General features: G+C 41.3%; 1 protein-coding gene across 1 annotated transcript in view; it reads right to left on the minus strand.

The window, feature by feature from the left end:
• Positions 1–18,020, minus strand: part of kcnq1.1 (potassium voltage-gated channel, KQT-like subfamily, member 1.1) — a 36,326-nt gene extending 18,306 nt beyond the window's left edge. The window contains exons 1-5 of the mRNA XM_069705436.1: positions 17,487–18,020; positions 10,494–10,584; positions 4,637–4,763; positions 4,039–4,117; positions 3,115–3,211 (exon numbers count right to left, since the gene is read on the minus strand). Of these exons, the coding sequence (XP_069561537.1) occupies positions 3,115–3,211; positions 4,039–4,117; positions 4,637–4,763; positions 10,494–10,584; positions 17,487–17,821 (729 nt within the window). The 5' untranslated portion in view covers positions 17,822–18,020. The remainder of the gene's footprint in view (positions 1–3,114; positions 3,212–4,038; positions 4,118–4,636; positions 4,764–10,493; positions 10,585–17,486) is intronic.
• Between the last annotated feature and the right edge of the window lie 1,355 nt (positions 18,021–19,375).

Below are 19,375 nucleotides of genomic sequence, written 5' to 3' on the forward strand. Positions count from 1 at the left end.
TTGATTGAATTCAGATGGGCAGTAAATCATCATAAATTAGTCTGAAATTCAGACAGCTGATCTCTCCAGGTGTATTTAAAATAACCATAAAGCATCTTATTGCAGATTTAATAAGGAGCTGTCTATGGTTCGCTCTCGAGGTCTATTTGGGCTCGCCTCTTATCCTGTCTCCCTTTAATTGGACGAGCGCTTTATGAAAAAGCTCTCTAAGTGCACTCACCTACTACGTGATTTAAACTGTGTTTAACAACTCAGAGTGCAGCAGCACTCACCGCACTAAATTGGACTGAATTCCTGATGAGCGAAATTCTTATTCGTGTCTTGTCCCAAAACTGTCACACTGAGATTTTTCACAGTGCCAAGAGAAGCAGCACCATATGATTGCAAATGAAATATAGGGAATTGTTATGTTTGGCTCCAGTGAAACAAAATACACCCTATCCCTGCATTACTCTAAATAAATACTACTTATGGCCCATTAGTACTCCACATCTCCGTCTGTATTTCTTCATATGGGTACACTTTTCTATCTAGAATGGTTGGACATTTCTGGACATCGACACTGTCGAATAATGTCCCTGCTTTCAACTTATAAATGCCTCATTCTTGGAAATAACATATTTTCAATGCATTTGGGTAGATTTTCCTCGAGTTTCTACCTGAGGTTTAGTCCGTGTGCTGCTGCTGCTGCTGCTGCTGCTGCTTCTGCTGCTGCTGCTGCTACTGCGACTGCGACCTGGCAAACACTCAGGAAGTGCTTTTGCTTCCCATCTGCCAGCGAAGCAGCCAGGAGCAACTGTGCAAATTGTGTTTACAAGCCACAAGCACTAGAATGCTGCTACGCCGTGTGTATTTAAATGCTGTTAGAACACGGAGACTGGATGCTGATTGGAGTGAATGAAACTCCATTGACTCTAAAAAGTCCAGCTGTTAACACAGAGGGTTGGCAGTTTCATGTGTTTGTATAAGAGACAGTTCTGTGGAACAGTAAGGAAATCACCGAAGAACAAATAATGGAGACGCGATTCATCACAGTCCAGCTGCTTGATGGTAATTTGACCTCAACTGCACTACGAGCACACGCTGTATTTTCCTTGTGGCTGTAGGAGTTGTATGGGGCCTTAACCGAGCATACGATTACTGCATAACCAAAATGGCAGCAATGTGAAATGGAATAAAGATAAAACATGAATACAAAGAGAGCAGTTCTCACAGAAAAGGTCCCTCTGTGTAACACAGATCAACTTCTGATGCCTTTAATCAGGACTGACTTTAACCAGACCTCTCCCAGAGTCAATCACACATTCACCCTCCACTCCATCCATGACTTTGTGCGAAGGGTGAACCACATTAAGGGCCATCCTGTGTGTGAGTGGAATTGGACGCTGAAACCCTCAAATAGTCTGCATCATTCAGTGGCGACTTGTTATTCCCCACTACCCCGAACACATGGGAAACAGGTGCTGGATAATCCAAGAGACACAATGTGAATTAAAATCCAATCTTGCAGGCTAAACTGCAGGTTTAGAGCCACATGAAGGAGGGTGACATGATGATTAAAAGGAATAATACAGAAAAAAAAAGTGCAATATATCAGCTTCATAAATTACATATGTTCTTGAATTTCTGCTTATTTTGTCTGAAATATTGGATACTTTACTGTCTTTAGGCCTTCAAAAATACTTCAAATCAAACAGTCTGAGCAGGAAAAAGCTCTCTTGGGTTGAACTCAACACTTTAAGGCATTCACCAGCAGATTGCTTTGTTTTAAAGGTTCACAAGCCAAAAAGGTTGGAAACTACTTCCTCTATACTTCTGCTGCATTCAAATGGAACTTGTGAGCTCGTGGTTGCAACACGGAAAGTTGTGCTCGCCATCTGGTTGGAGTTCAAGTGGTAAAAACACAGTTGCTAGGCAACAGCAGCATGGACGGCGACTAGAAGCCACAGAGGCTGACGTTTTAGCGAGCTCACTAACGTATGGCAGGAAGTGCAGAAGGAACAAATGAGGCCGTTGGGGAGATCAACATTTTCCTCAGACGCAGGCTATTACCTAAATTACTGAGACAAACTCTACGTGACTAAAATTATAATTTATTGGCTTAATATCCAAAGAAAATTTTTACTGCCATATGGCCTCTGTCATTTCTGTACATTTTAGCAAACATGTCACAACTTGTAAACTCAAGGCTTCTAGAAAATTTCTAGTTCCGATGTCGTGAATACCACGAGGGGGTCGTTCACATGGACTCTTCTCGTAGACACGGTAAGTCCGACCCCATTTGAAAGCAGCATTCCTTCTCGTGATGAGTTCAAAGTCACGAAATGTGCAGTTCAATTACTGTATAGTAATATGAACCTTTCAATTCATTATTAAAGAAGGCACCATCTCTTACGTAGAACATAGTAATTGCTTGAAGAGGATTTATAAGGAAATAGAACACAACCGGTTACCAGGAAATCCTCATCGCAGTACCAGTTGTGGCAGATGTTTCCTATTCCATGGCAAGTGCTTCCCAAACTTTGCTTGTTATTTTATACCCTCGACCTGAAGTGTGCTCCACAGTCAGTCAGAAATCAGTTTGGGAAAGAGCCCGAATCCTCCCCTGCACCAACACTCCCTTTCTTTACAGCTGAGGTCAGGGTCTGTTGATGAGCAGCCTCTGCTGGGAGCAATACGGCCATCAGCCGAGGCCAATACAGGAAAGCACGCAGTAGGTGGTACTGGATGAGTAACGTCCTTGTCCCCCTCATCTCTCTCTCTTTTTATGTGGACGTTCAAGACAACTGCTGCAGCCACCGGGGACCATTGCAGCCACCTCTGCGTCTCGGCTGAATAATACCCTGGAGGAAGACACAGCCTCCTCAAGCAGATGAGCCTATAACCTTAAAATATATATATAAAAAAACTTATTCCACAGCGGTGCTTTTCTTGTAGTGCTCTGCTGAATGCTCCTTTAGCTGTATGATGTATTCCCATACGAACACCTTCTCTTCGTATGGTAAGGAGAAATAATACATGAGGAGAGGCTAATAATCCCCAGACGGAAAGCCTGCAGCTTTCTAATAATAATCAGAAGCCCTGTTAGTGGTGTTGGTAGCTGTAATTGTGTACCTGCCGATGGTTGAAGACAACGGAGCCCAGGAGACGCCAGGTTCCTCCCTGCCGGTCAACATGAAGCATACGTAATATCTGTAGGAAGCGAATCCCTCTGGAAAGTAAAACAAAAATAATTTAAAAAAAATAATGCTGAGAATGTGTGCACACCAAATGCATGTACACACAGTGTTTCTCCCACAAGTAGAGCAGCTCCCTGGTCTGGTTTTCTGCAGCTTGGGGTCGGGGTTTGCCCGTTGTTATTTTGAAGCTTTAACTGCGCGTTTCTTTACAGTTACGTTAACGAGTGTAGTTCATCAACTCCAGTAACGTTCGCCTACGTCTACCTCCTGTTGTACTGCGCATCTGCGAGGCGCAGACACACAGCAGAGCAGAGAAACACAGCAACGTTCAGTGGCAAAAAAAAACCCAATCCATGAGTGACTCTTATACTGAGCTGAAATGAAACGACCGCGCAGGCACTACGTAAATAAATAGTTACTAGACGTAACTGCAGCTCTACGAATGTGTTCGTATTTTTCTGTCTTTTGTTCCTTTCTCCCAAGACGATGGTAGGGGAAACACTGCACACATAATAAGGCCAAAAGTATGCAGACACCTAATTACGTCAAAATAATGGGCTTTAATCTGCAGCTATAACATCCTTCTGGGGAAGCTTTCAGCGAAATTCCAGTGCCTGGCTGCAGGATGTGCTCCCTCACCACTAACAACCAGCAATAAGGCCTGGCTCACAGTTGAGCAATCAATCCCCAAAAGGTGTTGGATGGGTTTGAGGTCAGAACTCTGTTTAGATCAGACTTCCACAACAAACTGGGTTTCTGCAGGGAGGCACTGTCATGTTGAAAAAGGGCCGGGTGTACATAACACATCTACATACTTTTGGCCCATATATTCTCAACCTGTATGTACACGGTCTTTTACCTTACAGCTGAGGCGGCAAAGACCTGGCCTTTGGAGCCCACTGTCAGCACAATTATTGAGGCAACAACGACAATAAGATCTGTAATAACAGAGAATGACAGGCTTTAAGTATAAATATAGCATGAGCATGATCGTGAATAATCTATATTGACGTATATTAGTATAGTGAGTAGTCAGTACGAGGAGAGCAGGTGTTGTCCTCTTGGTGAAGTTTAGAAAAGTCAAAGAACAAAGTACAAAAGTGGGAAAGTACTCTATTAAGAAATGATCAATGGTTTTTATTTCAAAATTATTCTATTAATCAACGTGGGTGAGAAGGGTTACAAATGACATGAATGCTAATATTCATTGCTGCATATATTAAAAAAAAAAAAAAACACCTGGAGGCTCTAATTTTAAGAATAAAAAGCTGAAGGTGGAAAAAATATTGCAGTGACAGTTTTAATTTCATGCTGAATTTGTCTTGGATATCTCATTTTGGGATGAGGCTCGGGGAATATTACAGATATTGTTTAAATACTGTGTGTGGGTGGGGAGTGATACGTCTGTTTGTGTGCCGGTGTGTAGATATTCGCGTGCATGGCGATTGTGTTCCTACCTATAATAGATATTGGCTTCCTGGCAAAGCGCAGTCGGCCCCAGATGCCAACATATTTACTGCGGCAGCCTGCTGACCAAAGGCGGACAAAATATTCCACACCGAAGAACACCACAAGGACGATCTCCTGTTAGACAAGGGACGGAGAAGGACAGGTGGATAAGAAAAACAAAAACATATTGTTGCAGGTTATTCAGTGCAATAATACCTGAACAGCTGCTCAGACTTCAGTGGAGTTTGTTTTAAAACGAGTACGGTTTAATTATTAATGCAATTTTCTTTGTTATGTGCAGCTTCTCTAAGAAACTTGTTGATGTCACCGATTCATTAGAGGTTATTGATTCTCATTCACTATCGGTCACCGTTTAATTTGTACCACATCGATGATTAAATTCTTTGTTTCAGCTTTGTTTCACCAGATGGAGAAAGGGGATTATATATCCTGACAAATTGTTGGATGGTATTTATCTGTCTATAGTTGATTTTAAAGGGGAACGTTATTGATTTTACTCATTAAAGTCAGTTGAGAGGTCTCGGGAGAATACTACCGCGTATGTGAAATGCATCTTTTTGCCACCAGAAAGACTTGGGGAAGATCTGATCAAATTCTTTTGGACATGTTATTTGAGTCAGCATCAACTCCGCATGAGGAAGGTCATTTGCATTAAGGTGGCTTAAAGCTACGATAGCTACCAGCATAAAAACAACAACATTTGAAACTAAACTGCCAAATGTTGCATCTTGGGAAATGTAGGTTTTGACAAGGGAGAATAATCTGTGCAACGGAAAAAAAAAGTAAATATATTTGCAATGATAGATCACAATGCTAAATTGAACGACTTACTTACTAAAAGAAATGGTTAAGAATTTTGGAGAGTTGTTAGTTTAACTTGGTTTAGCACAATGACTGGAAAGAGGCGGGAAAGCACCTTTAATGCCCACTAATTAACATGTGTTGTTTGTTTAAGCCATACAAAACCGCAATGTAAAAGTGACATGTTAGTTACAGAAACGGGCCGTTTTGAGTCCTTATGCTAAGCTAAGCTAACCGGCTGTTGACATGAGCTTTATATTTAGCTGAATGACTCCCTCATTTTCTCTTATTTTCCTAATTCTCTTTTTCATTCATGCAACAGTAACTGAAACAAGTCACAAAAGCATGTGGCCGATGCTCAACACGAGCCTCATACATATAAAGCTGCTCAATTAAAGCCGCTCTGTTTCACTTCCATGTAAGTTTCCTCCTGCGCTCCTTGAGGACAAATGGATTAAAACAAAAATCAATTACAGCACACAATGACACCAACATGTGGAAATTAATGAACTGGTGTGAATGAGAATGCAATTACCTTCCAAATGTCTCTTAATCATTGACAAGCATTTTGAAAAAAAAAAGAAAAAAAAAGCTGTCTGAAACTGAATCAATAGCCTCTCATGGATTTGTAATGGTGACACAATCCTTTTGCAATGAATGATTAGATGAAAAAAAAAAAAACTGAGGGATTTGGGCAGATGATGTCGTACAGCCGGAGACTTTATCAGCTCATAATTATTGTAGGTGTTTTTCTTCATCAGAGCCAAAGATAAAATGCCAGTGAATGTAGAATAGCATGTTGTAAAATGAAAATTGGACTGATAAATTGTGTTCTTGGAGGCTTATATGTAAAATGATGTTTTTCTTTATTTATTCACAGAAAATGCCTACTTCAAGGTTGAAAAACAAATGGTCTCTCCAAAAAAAAGAAGCAATACATTAACAAACATGAAGGAACAAGAAGGACAATTTAGACTGCTTTTCAGCTGTTGTTTCCACAATTAACAATGATCTGTGAAGCTCAATTCTATGCCAATGTGGAAGATCAATTCTAAAAGTGCACAGAATAATGAGGACTCCTACCACAAGACAACTGAAGAAGTGAGCCAGTGGATCTGTGTTTCGTTGTGATTGTTTTGTATGTATGAGGACACTATTGTACACAGGTGATTCAATACGCACAATGAACTGCAGGTGGCGGTAACGAGCCTAGATGTGTGGCAATATGCCATCAATGGTAGGGAAGAAGAATGCAAGTTAGTAAAGACGGATTTAAACCAAGCAATTTTCATAATAAAAAAAAAAAAAAACAGCCCTGTATTATAATAAAGAGTATGTTTAGCAGAGCTCAAGAAAAGATTCAACAGAAACTCAACACGAAGGGCACCTGAGCAGTTTGAGCAAGTACATGTGTATCCCAGAGAATTACTGGCACCCATGAATGTGCATAGTGAGCATCGTATATCTAGGCATGCCTATGTTTTTTCCACGACTGAGCATCTAGAGGATTTTAGAATATTTGACGTAAAGTAAAACGAACGCTATCTCGTGATGGTAATGATGGTGAAAAATAATGAGTGGAACAGTGATTCAGATTCGCTCCAAATCCTAATTAGTTCTCCCTTGGCCCATGTTACACCCTTCCACCAAATTTCATTAAAATTGGGCCAAAGTTTTCCAAAATTGGTTTGTAGCTTTAGGCGCAAAGTCCTCATTCTCATCCAGCTACCCGTTTCTAACCTCTTTCTCTCTTCTGTCTCTTATATTCTCAACTCCCTCACCCCTCTAACGCTTCCCCTCTATGCTTCATTTCTTCCTTCTCTCATTACAGGACGCACAGGGGGGCCAATAAATCTAGGATACCTCCTGAAGTCATTGTCCCCGCATTGAGTCTCACTTCTGAGTACCTCTCCACACCGTGTTAACCTAAAACCAATCACGAGTCCCCATTCAACCCTCCGTTCATCCCCTCGTGTTCGACCTTCATTACATCCCGTGGTTCTGACCTCCTTCTCCACCAACCCTCGTTTATCCTTCCACTTCAAATTTTTTCATTCGAATAAAGTCATTTGCATAATGAGTAACTCGATGGTCTTCAGGAAATCGCAAGTAAAACATCTTACACAGATAGGAACCTTTGGCAGTATGACACCGAATGAAATCAAATGTAACGATACTTTAAATAGTTCACAGCACTTTGGATCCCCCAAAAAATAAATTCTTCTGAGAACGTGCATCCTCTGGGCACGCAGCCGAGCATCTGGCCAAACACACTATTACAACCACCGTCAGCCAGTGCTGCTTCTCCAGCTAGAGAACAGAGTGGTCTCTGTTAACCTTGAGCGTGCAGTAAGAAAGAAACAAGACAAAGGAGATGCTTCTGCGGTGTGGGAGGAGAGAATGAAAGAGTGGCAGGGTCAGAGCAAATCTCTAAACTAGAAAGCGCATAGTACAAAACAATCCCATTGGGATGGAGGATGGAGAAGATGAATGTTTGAGATTTTGGTAGCTTTAGCGGCAAATGTAATTTATTCATTATCTGTGTAGAAGAGAAATATAAGAAGATTAAATTTCTCCAGAGGGTGAACCGAAGCCAGGAAAACATTTGGCCGTAAATGCGCAGAATATTTCATAACAGTATGATATTACCTAATAGTAGGTACACTTTTTAATCCCAGATCTGACCCATAAACAGGTTCCTGTGTAGAAGCCCCTCTATATGAATCCAATGATGAACCTGTAGGATTTAAGATTCTGATGTGCCCGCTCATAAAACACCATGACTACTTTATCCTATTATCCTCTGGCCAAGGTGAACTTGTCACACGTGGCATGCTCCAGTCCTCCTCCAAGAAAATCCTCGAGCCCTTTTTATCCTTTCTTTGGGGTTTTCTTTTATCTGAGCTTGAGCGACTCACCCATCACCCAAACAGTTCCTGCGCTCAGCAGATGGTGTCTCGGGGGTTAAGTTTATCCCATTTACAATTGATTTTAGAGGCCAGCGGGACACATTGAAATTGTTTGCTGGAAAAGCGCTTATGTAGTTTGAACAAAAGTGTCCCTGAATTGTTTTTTGGTGAGGCAGCGGTTAGGTCAATCGACAAGTACAATTACTTTTCGAACAGACCCTGAGGTTTGATACTTGTTCCCAAACAAAACTGGGATAGAAATGAAAAACTTTATCCAATACTGTGTGTAATTTGAAAAACTCCTTTTTTTTTTTTATTGAATCAATGTATTTATTTAAATGAGTTGTTCAGCAAAGAATGAGACCAAAACTCCTCCTGAAAGACTGAATATATGAGAGTTGCGCTAGTTAGCAGGTGTCAACCAGGAAAAACAGACAAAACAAAAGTGCGGAGCAGATGATGGAAATCAAAAGGAAAGATCAGATGAGGAGACGGCAGAAGGAGGAAAAAGGCTACAGGCTGTATCGACACAGTAAACAGTGCTGTCAGGAGAAAAAAGGTGAATGTTGCTCCCGAGATTCTGATTCTTTCAAATCCCCATTATCCTGCCTCGATCTTTCAGACGCATGTGGTTCACAGACTACTGATGGGGATCATTAAAGATACACCGGGGAGTTTTCTGGTAAACAAACATGGTTGTGATTGCATTCAATGTTTTTTGCCCAAACGCATTCGGTGTATCTTTCAGGCCGAACAACTACGTGGCATGCATCTTAAATAAGAAATATCTATAAAACTGATTGACTTTTTTAATGTTGTGACACCTGCATTATTTACATTAGCTAGCGGGCTTCTTTTTCCTATTTCACACTGGCTGGCACGTTGCTACTTTTTATGGAGCACTGCGGCCATCAAGCATGAAGATACAGATACTGTGGAACTGCATGAAAGTGTTATATTTTATTTGTAGTCTCGCTAGTTATATGGCACGGCATAAAGCATTTTTTTTCATGCAGATCTAGCAAAATGTTTCCGGCAAAGTTTTCCCTAGCACCATTAAATGTAGGACAAGAATTGTCCTTTTTCGACAAAGACAATGTTCCTAGTTTTAGCAATAACATCAGGAGACATTATTGTCCAGTAAATTCATAAAATGATGCAAATGAAAAATGTGGGAAATGTGCTTCTCATTTACACTGCATGTGTTCCCATGTGAGCGTGTGGGTAGATATGATAGGACATGAGATACATGCTGAAGTGGTGGTCAACATCTCCACAGTGGTTCTTTATTCCCCCCCCCCCCATATATCAACAGGAAGTTTACAGGAGACCATGAGGAACAAAAGGACTCTAAGTGCTCAACTTCATAAACTGAGCAAGCTGCAACTCCGGCAAGCGAGTCTCACAAGTGGTCACTGGGTCAATAAGCATCCAGATGTGCGATCAATATCTCTAGTATTGAGCGTGCCTTCCCTGTGCTACGGTGTTCACCCACTGGATTCAAAACAACAAGTCTTCTATTATGGTCAAAAGTCTGTACGATCCACAGGAGCGAACTGGCAGCAGGCACTCAGCCTCAGATAAACTCTTGAATCACCGTCAAGAAATAAATAAGTGACCCTGTTATGATGTGTGATGGAAATGTTCGTTCGTGTTAAGGCACACAAACAACTTCAGTTTGTGGGTTAAGTTGAGAGAAGCATCAGAGTTTGGGTTAAAATAAGGTATTGGTTAAGGTTAGAGCTTTGTCTTTTGTCATTATAGTTACAACAATGAACACTTTTGGAACGGGAAATGAACAGAAAACTCCAGCGTTAAAGTTCAATGTTTCATTGATCCACTTACCCACCAGCAATATGCCCGATTTCCTCCTTTACTCTCGTCATAATTACACAAACCTTTGTCATTTGAATAGAACAGTTGTCCTGTTAAATGTGTTTCCGAAACCTGTGCTGTCTCACCCCAGCTAGAGGTGCTCAATTAGAAAGCTTGTCGCACAAATGACCTTTAGAGTTGTTGTTTTATGGGAGGACAGTCCTATTATTCGTGACAAACAGACAAATTCGGCATGAAACAATGTTTTTCAGGATAATCTCAAGTACTATTCTTCTTATTAATACAATTTCACACTCACCACCCAGTAGAGAGTTGTGTGAGCCAGTTTCTCGAATTCCTTAATGGTAGCGAGGACACTGAGGATCAGACAGGCCAAAACAATGAGAAACCTGTAAGAAACAAAGCAGAACATGTATTAGTCATGATTAGAATAATGAGGTGTTTGTGTTGGAGGTCATTCTTATTTATCTTTTTCTTATATCACCTAACTGCATAGCCCAATTGGATCCTAGTGGCTAATAAATGGAAATTTACTTAAATCTAAGCATAACTTGTCATCACTCCAGTCATGCACTCACTAATTTCCTCGCTTCACATTGCAACATCCCACCTCATATTTATGTCAACACATCACACTTTGATTCAAACTGCAAAGCATCAGTCAACTTTGGTGTCTGGTTTGAGTTTGAGCTGCCAAACAACTTTCGGAGAAAGTCTGAAGACGGCATCGCATTACTTTAGATTTTTACCATGAAAAGCATTTCGCTGAATTTCAGCAAACATTCAAGGACAGCCCTCTGGGGGAAATACTGTGAACCTTTTGAACTCAACCATATGAATGCAAAGCACATGATATACTTGTCAAATAATGAGCACACTGGTTTGCACACAGGCAAACACGCGCACGCACACGCACACACACACACACACACACACACACACACACACACACACACACACACACACACACACACTATCAACCAACATTTAATTGCTCTTTAACATTCTCCTTATCCCTCTCAAGGTCACAAGTGTCTTAAATGCAGAAACAATAAGTTGTCTGAAACTCCTATTTAAGAAAAAAAAAATACTTTTGTGAGATGAGGCTTCAAGCTGCTGTGACACTTTACCAAAAAATAAGAGCAGCATTCATGTGACCTTGCGTTTTTGACTCCCAAACAAAAATACAACATTTTCATGACCATATTTTTTGTCAATTTGGTTGAGCAAAGCAGCTTGTTTTTATAAAGGTCAGCACAAGGTACCTCGTAACACCGAAGAAATTCTGTTGATTATTTCCACAGCTGTTCATAAAAGTCAAAGTGAGAGATTCAGTTTAATTTGACGGTGGTGGAGGAAGATGGCGGAGCAAGGCTAACTGCAATGCGAGTGATGAGCCACTCGAAAAGAAAAAGGTCACAGGAAGTCAAATCCGGTGAGTAGGGTTGATTAGAAACTATGACTGCGTTGTGTCAGGCAAGGAACGAGCACATTTTCAACTCGCTGTGAGTGGAAGCAGTGGCATGCTGGAGAATCAAAGTGCCATTGTTGCCACAGTTTTCGCTCGCACCGAGTGCCGTCTCAGACGTCTCGGAACATCACAGTAGAACTCAGTGTTGACAGTCCGACCCCCGGGGGACGAAGTCAGGGTGCAAAAACCCACGGCGAAAGCTCACCTGGTTCTGCTCCTGACCTGACGCGGCTTTTTTGGTCTTGGACAGTTAAGTACTAACACATTATTTCACTGCTGTAGACTTTTTTTTTTTAAGCATTTCACTGGTTTCCATTGGCGATTTCCCGACTTTGACACTACATTGGATGTGTGCTCTCCGCTCAAGTCAACGGTCAAATTTCAAATGCTCCCAGACCTGTGGTCAAAAACACATTCTTGGGTGCTGATGCTGGTCAAGAAAGGTAACTTGGAACACTTATTCACAAAAGTAATAGCGTCCCCTATCCTGGGAAACATCACATGGGGTGCAGCCCATTCGCATGCAACAGGAGCAGTCTTTGAACATTTTGATTGCTTCGCATTGTGATATTGCCTCCACTCTCAGAGCTAAAGTCACAAAAGGGTAAGGGCATTCCAACTGTTTGTCTGTTACAAGAATATCTTAGAAAATGAATAATTAAGTTAAATGACATTTTGCAGAATGGTTGGCTCCGAGGCAAGGGCGAACTGATTAACTTTTCATTTACGTTGGTGAGACGTGGCGATGAAAGGTAGAACTTCCGAATGGATTCTTGTGACAATGTTCAGCTGACAGAACAAACCGACTCAATCACATATACATGTATATTGCTGTATATGTTTGCAAATATACCGTATACATATATACAAGACAGTAGTATTGAATTGCTGCTCTTTAGCGGGGGGGGGGGGGGGGGAATGGAGCAGAGGTAATGCCAACGACAAGTGAACATAAAGAGAAAGAGGAGAGGGAGTCTGTTGTCTTAATGCAGAGCAGAGAGATGGACACCGTGTATCTGTGTCAACATGTAAATTTCAATTAACTTAGCAATAAACGAGAGCAGCGCCTAACCATTGTAACCGTATGAGGTACAGCCTCAAAATACACTTCAAATATATAGAAAATAAAAGCCCAAAATCCAGACTAAAATGTCTTTCCAAGGACATCTTCAATGGTTAAGTGCGAGTAAAACCTAAAGGCACCTGAACTCCCTAAAAGCGGCAGATATTTGACCGATTTCACGTCCCATTAAAAGATGTCAGCACTTGCTGCATTGTAGAAACTCTTATAAATTGCCTTTCTGACATCTAGACTCTCACTATTGTTTTAAACTTTCAGAAAACAGCGCCAAAGAATCCCTCTAGTTCCTATACGAGCAGACTTGATGGAAACTATGTGCAGAGAGAGTTAGTTTCCAGTCAGTGTTTGCACCTTGAAGACCCTTATCACCACATGCTACAGGCTAAATTTATTGAAGACTGGCCAGGAATCCAGATACACCCCCCCACCCCCCTCTCCACCCTTTAAGCTAACCCATAGACACACAGGCATGAGCGTGCACGGCACACGTCAACACAGATAAAAGCCTGAGGAGAGCCCTGCTCGGGGCCCGTGTGCACCTCGGCTAAAGCAGCTGGTGTTGTCTGAAAGGACTGAACAAGTAGACAGTACAACAAAGCAAAATGACTCTGGAGTTTAGCACCTTCTTCAAAATGACTAATATAGTCCGCTGCTTGTGTAAATGAAAGTACATTTCTTTTGTTATGAAAAGCACGGCTGATTCGGTGAAAAAAAAAAAAACGTATTTAGTCAAAGAATTTATGATGTGATGTAATTTGTTACATTTTTTTTTTTGTGGAAATGAGACAGAGGCAGTTAAAAAGAGGATCAAAAGAAACACAACTGAGCATCAAACTTTCCAAATCGCACACTTCGGTATGCTAATGGAGGTAATTTGTCAGCGAAGCTCTGCTTAATTTATTTCAGAGCGTTTGAAATGCCAGTAAACATACACGCTCAGTATGCTGAGCGGGCACTTCGGCTTCACTTTTGATTCATCTGAGACCGTCTGACTCGTCAGTCCCCCTCCGCTAAACCGCGCCATCACATTTCACTTCCTTTACCTCCAGCCCTACGCAGCGGATAACACAGGCTCCGCGTGCTTCTGTCTGGCAGCCCTGAGCTCGGTGGAGCAACAGACAAAATAATGCATTGGCTCAGCTCCATAGGCACCGCTGAATTCTAAACAAAAGCTCAAAGCGCTGCTCCTATTCATTATTGATGGACAGATTCACTCGCAGTCTATTGTGCGGTGACTGTCGAGACAAAGCAGGGGACGGCGTGAGAGTTAGTGGGGACGCTGCTGACCGTGTCACCAGCTGTTACCGTCAAACATCACGAGAAGAAAACATATATTGATCAAAAAGCAACGGCAGAGTCGATAGAAGCTTTCGTTAGAGCTGCAGCCAAAACTTTGGCCAGCATGAGGTTTCCAGTTCAGAGATGGGATTTTCGATTGGTGACCTTGTGCTTGTGCTCCACTGGGAATATCAGCTACCTATAAAATGGAGTCAGAGAAGATGTGTTTGACGGCTGAGTTTGAGGAGTGCTGAGAACTGAAGTGGTTGAAGTTGAAAATGGAAACATATTTTCCCTGGTTAGTACACAAACAGAAAGTCAAAATGTTCCTCTAACTGAAAACATGAACAATTCACGATGTCTTAGTCTGGTTGTTAAATGATTCAAATATGTGTCTGAATTTACTCCTTCTGACTGTTTGACAGAATATCTGGTTCAGTTTAATAAAGCTGATTTGATTTTCTTTTTTTTTCTTCTTGTGACTCCTCTGGTTTGATGGAACCATGCTGCTCCACACTCAAAATACCGCATTTATTGTTAGACTGTAGCACGTAAAACCTAAATGTAACATTAGGAACAATAAATAAACGATGGATGGATGAATGCCCTTTCGTTTTAAGGTGTTTATCAAGAAGACATGATGTACTTTATTAAATACCTAAAGCTAAATATGTATCTTGTTCCTTCCCAGAGAAAATGCACTAGTCCTTTCTTTTGACCATAATAAAACAAACCTGAGACCTTATAAATATACTCTTAAAACTGACATCCATATAAGTGTGCTGTGAAGGTACACTCAGCTACAGGCGGATGATTAATCAATGATTCACGTGCTAATCATATATTCACAACCAGTTGCTTTCATTTAACTTGCAAGTGATCATTTGCTCTCAGAAACTGAGAGTGTGAATGTTTGTGTCAAACAGAGCATGGCAATGTGATTCATGTGGGCCAGGTTAACATGCGTCTGAAGGTCAAAGGTCAAACGTTTGGAAGTTGGACGGCGCTCTCCCAGCAAGGTTCTTGCCGGCTACGACGTTTCTGATTTATGTATTCTCACAGACTGCGCAACTATCTTTACCTGACTCATGGAATTGGATTTTTTTTTTTGGGGGGGGGGGGACTATATACTTATATACACATTTATAAACTATATAAGCAATAACTTTTCTGTCTAAAGCTTCAATATGGTTTGACTTCTTAATATCATTTTTTGTTAATTTCCTGTTTTTCTTTTAAGTCTTGAGTGTCAAGCAGTTTTTCCACAACAGTGCCGACGCACACACACACACACACACACACACACACACACACACACACACACACACACACACACACACACACACACACGAGTATCTCTGATAAGGTTTCGGGTCACTGTGACGTTTGAGCCTGTGAACTGCTTTTGTCCGACTCAAACATTTGCAAAACAAGGTAGTGAACTGACCCCAAAAACCTACTGGACACCGGTATGACATCACAACACCACACTCTTGCAGCGAACAGAGGGTAGTACTGAGAGTTTTGTTGAAAATACATGACAATACACAGCCAAATCCAACCTATTCAAATGGAAAAAATGTTTTAACTCTAACTTGAAACATCCTTTGTGTTGTTAAAGCTTGGATTTGGCTGTACAGTTGCATTATATCAAGAAAAGGTGCAATCACGCTACATTTCTGTCCCGCAAATACTGGCTCTGTCTGCCATTCATGTCAAGAGGAACACCGTTGGAAAAGCAAAAGTCATTATTCTACCCTGTATTATCACTATGTTTCGTAAAAATTTCAATTTCAAACTGCACCATTGCTTTCACAGACTATTTACAGTATGTGATCACTCTGCTCGGTATTTATTATCAAGGCGGGAACTCCATCATGCAGCCTACTTTTCAGAGGGAAGAGAGAAAAGCAATTTCATTCAACATCGAGGCCAACAGGGACATTCCTTTAGTGAAGCCAGGAAGTTTAAAATCTAGCCAAAATGGGCTGACACATGGGTGGAGAGAAGGTGCAGCAAACAAGAACCGTCGATGCCGAACATGACAGACCGGAAAACATGTCAGCCACGGCAAAGGAAACATCAAAAATACACACAGTTACCACCAACACACACAAACAAAGAAAATAAATTTGCTGTTGACATGGTGAAACACTGATTTTGTATTTCAAGCGAGACTTTGTAGTGTTTCCTGTCAATCAGCATGCAGCGGCATCACATCAAGGTTAAGGCACCTCGACTTGTTGGTTTGCACCTAATCTACAAATACAGTATCCAAAATCTTGTTGATTAGGTAAAGATTTTCCTGTAATCACAGAGATCACAAGCTTCTCTGCCGTGCAGTTATTCTTGGTAACGCTCCAACGTGTTTGGGTTGCACTGTGCTTGCTCATGTTCCCTTTGAGTCACTGAGACTCTAACCTGCTCCGACAGGCTGCTTTCCCCTGCGTCCCCCTCCCGACACCACGGGGTCACAGGGTGGCAGCAGGCAGGGCCACTACCTCCTCCACAGCGCGCACACACACACACACACACACACACACACACAAAGCTGCCTACTATCAGTGCCAGTGAGTCAGGACAGACGGCACACATGGGAGTGTACTGGAAGATCAAATTCCACATTCCTGAACCTCTGCCTATAAATTGTTCTCTCTTGGATATAGTTTATACCGAGAAGAAAGAAAAAAAAAACACAGGGAACTGTATCCTGTGCGGTGTATTAAGTATTTATCACTCTGAAAAACATTTCATTCGTGTAAAAAAAAAAAAAAAAAAAAAAAAAGATCGATTTTCAAGCCATCTGACAAAACTGCCACATCAGTTTTGGGTGGTAGGAACATTTTCATGTTAGTGTAGCTTTAGCACAAACAATAAAGTCCACCCAAACACTGGATTCCACAAGTTTTGTATTAATTACAAGCTTAATCATTTACATTTTCTTTGCAAAAAACTATAGGTGGTTTCTCACTATTAGGAGGGAAACGCACACAGGACCATTCCCTTTCAGACTGAATGGGTTTAAAAGCTTTGCTGTTCCCTAAATGCAACCCAAAACTGCCCCTGTGCTGCTCTTGAAGTGTTCCGCAAAATTAAAAGCTCAGTGATGCTGAGGAAACGACTTCCCCCTAAATGAAAGATCCGTATAATATTCCTTTAGTTCTCCTATGAGGGCCTATTTTGTCTGAGATTCTCTTGACTGTGATGAATTATATGGTATTTTTTAATCTGTTATGGCTGGACTAAAATATCCCCATAATATTCCTGGAGGGACCTCCGGTTGTGCTGTGATATCTCTGCTGCATCTTTCTCAAATTCACAGGATTAACAGTTCTTTGTAGTGAGGACTTCCAAGGCTCTACACCCGCAATTAACTCCCTGTTTAATTAGGATCTTAGAGTTGCAATTATGCCCTTGAATACCCCATGGATGTGTATGATTATGAAAATAAAAACACTCACACTGTGAAATGATACAGGAAGCATTTCCAGCCAGACGGCCTTTCCAGAAAGTTATACACGCGTCCTTGGATGTAGGTGCGGCTGAGTTGTGGACGGACCCCGGTGCTGTACACCGACATCCGCATGGACATCCGGGGGTGAGACAAGTAGGGGTGGAAGTAAACAGGGAGTGTATCCTCGGGCATTTTGTCTTTTCCAGAAAGCGTGTCGTTGCCCACAGGTGTTCCTGATTCAAGCGCATTAAAAGTAGTTGTCGACAGCTCCAAATCCGGTGGTCTCTGTCCACGTGCCACACCGGAGGACCTCCGTATGTTCCCCTTGCTGGCAGTAGACATTGTAGCCTTCCTCTGTCGCTGTGTGAACTTCTTTTTTTTTTTTTCCACGGTTACTTTTCGGTCAATGCCTCAAACAGACAAATGTTTGCCCATGTGCGCACAACTTCTGTTGCGCGCCTGATCGCACCAAGGCGCATAAAACTGTATAACATTAACTGAGTTATTAATGCTCTAGATCACCAGGACGGCGTTTCTTTAATTCAACTTCACAGCTCTCTGGGTTGCTGGGGATGTTAACAGTCTCAGCCTTGAATGAACATCCCCTTTACCTCTGTCAGAGCACTTATCAGCCTGGAGAGCTGTCGGGAGGCGGTGCGCTGTGAGCCGCCAGCTGCTCAGACATTTTGCGTATTTTTGCCAAACAGCTTAAAAGCAGTCCACATCTGATGGAACTCCATCCTCGCCACACCAGCTGTATGATGAGTAATTTCCACACAAAAAAAATAATGCAAATACATAATATCGTATGCAAACTTGTTAACTCAAATGTCATGCGGTTCACATCGACAAGTATAACTAATGAAAGTCATTACTGTAGAGTTGGCTGTTTTTTTGTTGTTAATGGAATTCTGTCAGTGTGTTAATTTATGCAGTTGTGATTGTTTAGACGGGCCATTCTAAGTGCTAAACAAAGCAATTTAACAGGCTTTGCACTTCAAGGTTATAACAGTGAATTATGTTCAAATTCTATGCTATTGCAGTATTCTCAGATCATTTAAGTAGCATATACACCCAAACAAATGGGTCACCACACAAAGTTCAAAACATGAGCTCGGGACCTGCCGTAGTCTCTAATTTGATTAATAGGTCTTTTCATATCAACTAGGTCTGTTTACAAATAAATTCTGTAAATTCAATTAGCTTGTGCACACTGTATTTGTAGGTTAAGCTCTACATGTATATGTATGACAACTTTAGACACAATCTCAGTATGTTTGAATGTCCAGGACCTTCAGCAGGTGCAGTAACATATTGTTGCAAATGCATTCACACATACTGAAATGAATGTCTAATTAGTCATGTGTACGTAAACGTGTTTTTATTACATTTTTGTAAAAAAAACAAAAACAAATGTGGGTTGGAATTCATTTGTTTTTAAGTGTATGTAGAATGTAGAATCCTACAGCTTGAAACTTCCATAGACATGTGCCTGTCCTCTGACTTGTCATTTACTACATTTTAAAAGTAATAGTGTTAGTTTAATCTAAGGAAACTCTGGGGATACTTGGAGTTTAGTTCGACAAGGTTACCCTGTGATTTTTTTTTTTTTTTTTTAGCTGTGACCTTGGCCAAGGTAGTCCAAGGAGGAGGAAACAAGTACTCAACAGCTCAGTTTAATAGGAGTCGAGTGGCATCCATGTGATGACAGGATCTGTTGCCAGGTAGCTATTAAACACAACTCTGACTGGTCCTTGCTGTTAAGACGCCAGCCCTGCATTTGACGTTTTTTTTTTTTAATAATACAGAAAGAGCCATCATCTTGAAGGTCACCAATTCTCCCATGTTGTCAGGGAACATCCAGCTTAACATTAATGTTTATACTTTATACTAGGC

Source organism: Brachyistius frenatus, unplaced genomic scaffold (genome assembly GCF_029030835.1).
Source record: "Brachyistius frenatus isolate BFR_SWC_R1_liver_20210118 unplaced genomic scaffold, ASM2903083v1 Contig_56, whole genome shotgun sequence".
Taxonomy (NCBI): domain Eukaryota; kingdom Metazoa; phylum Chordata; class Actinopteri; family Embiotocidae; genus Brachyistius; species Brachyistius frenatus.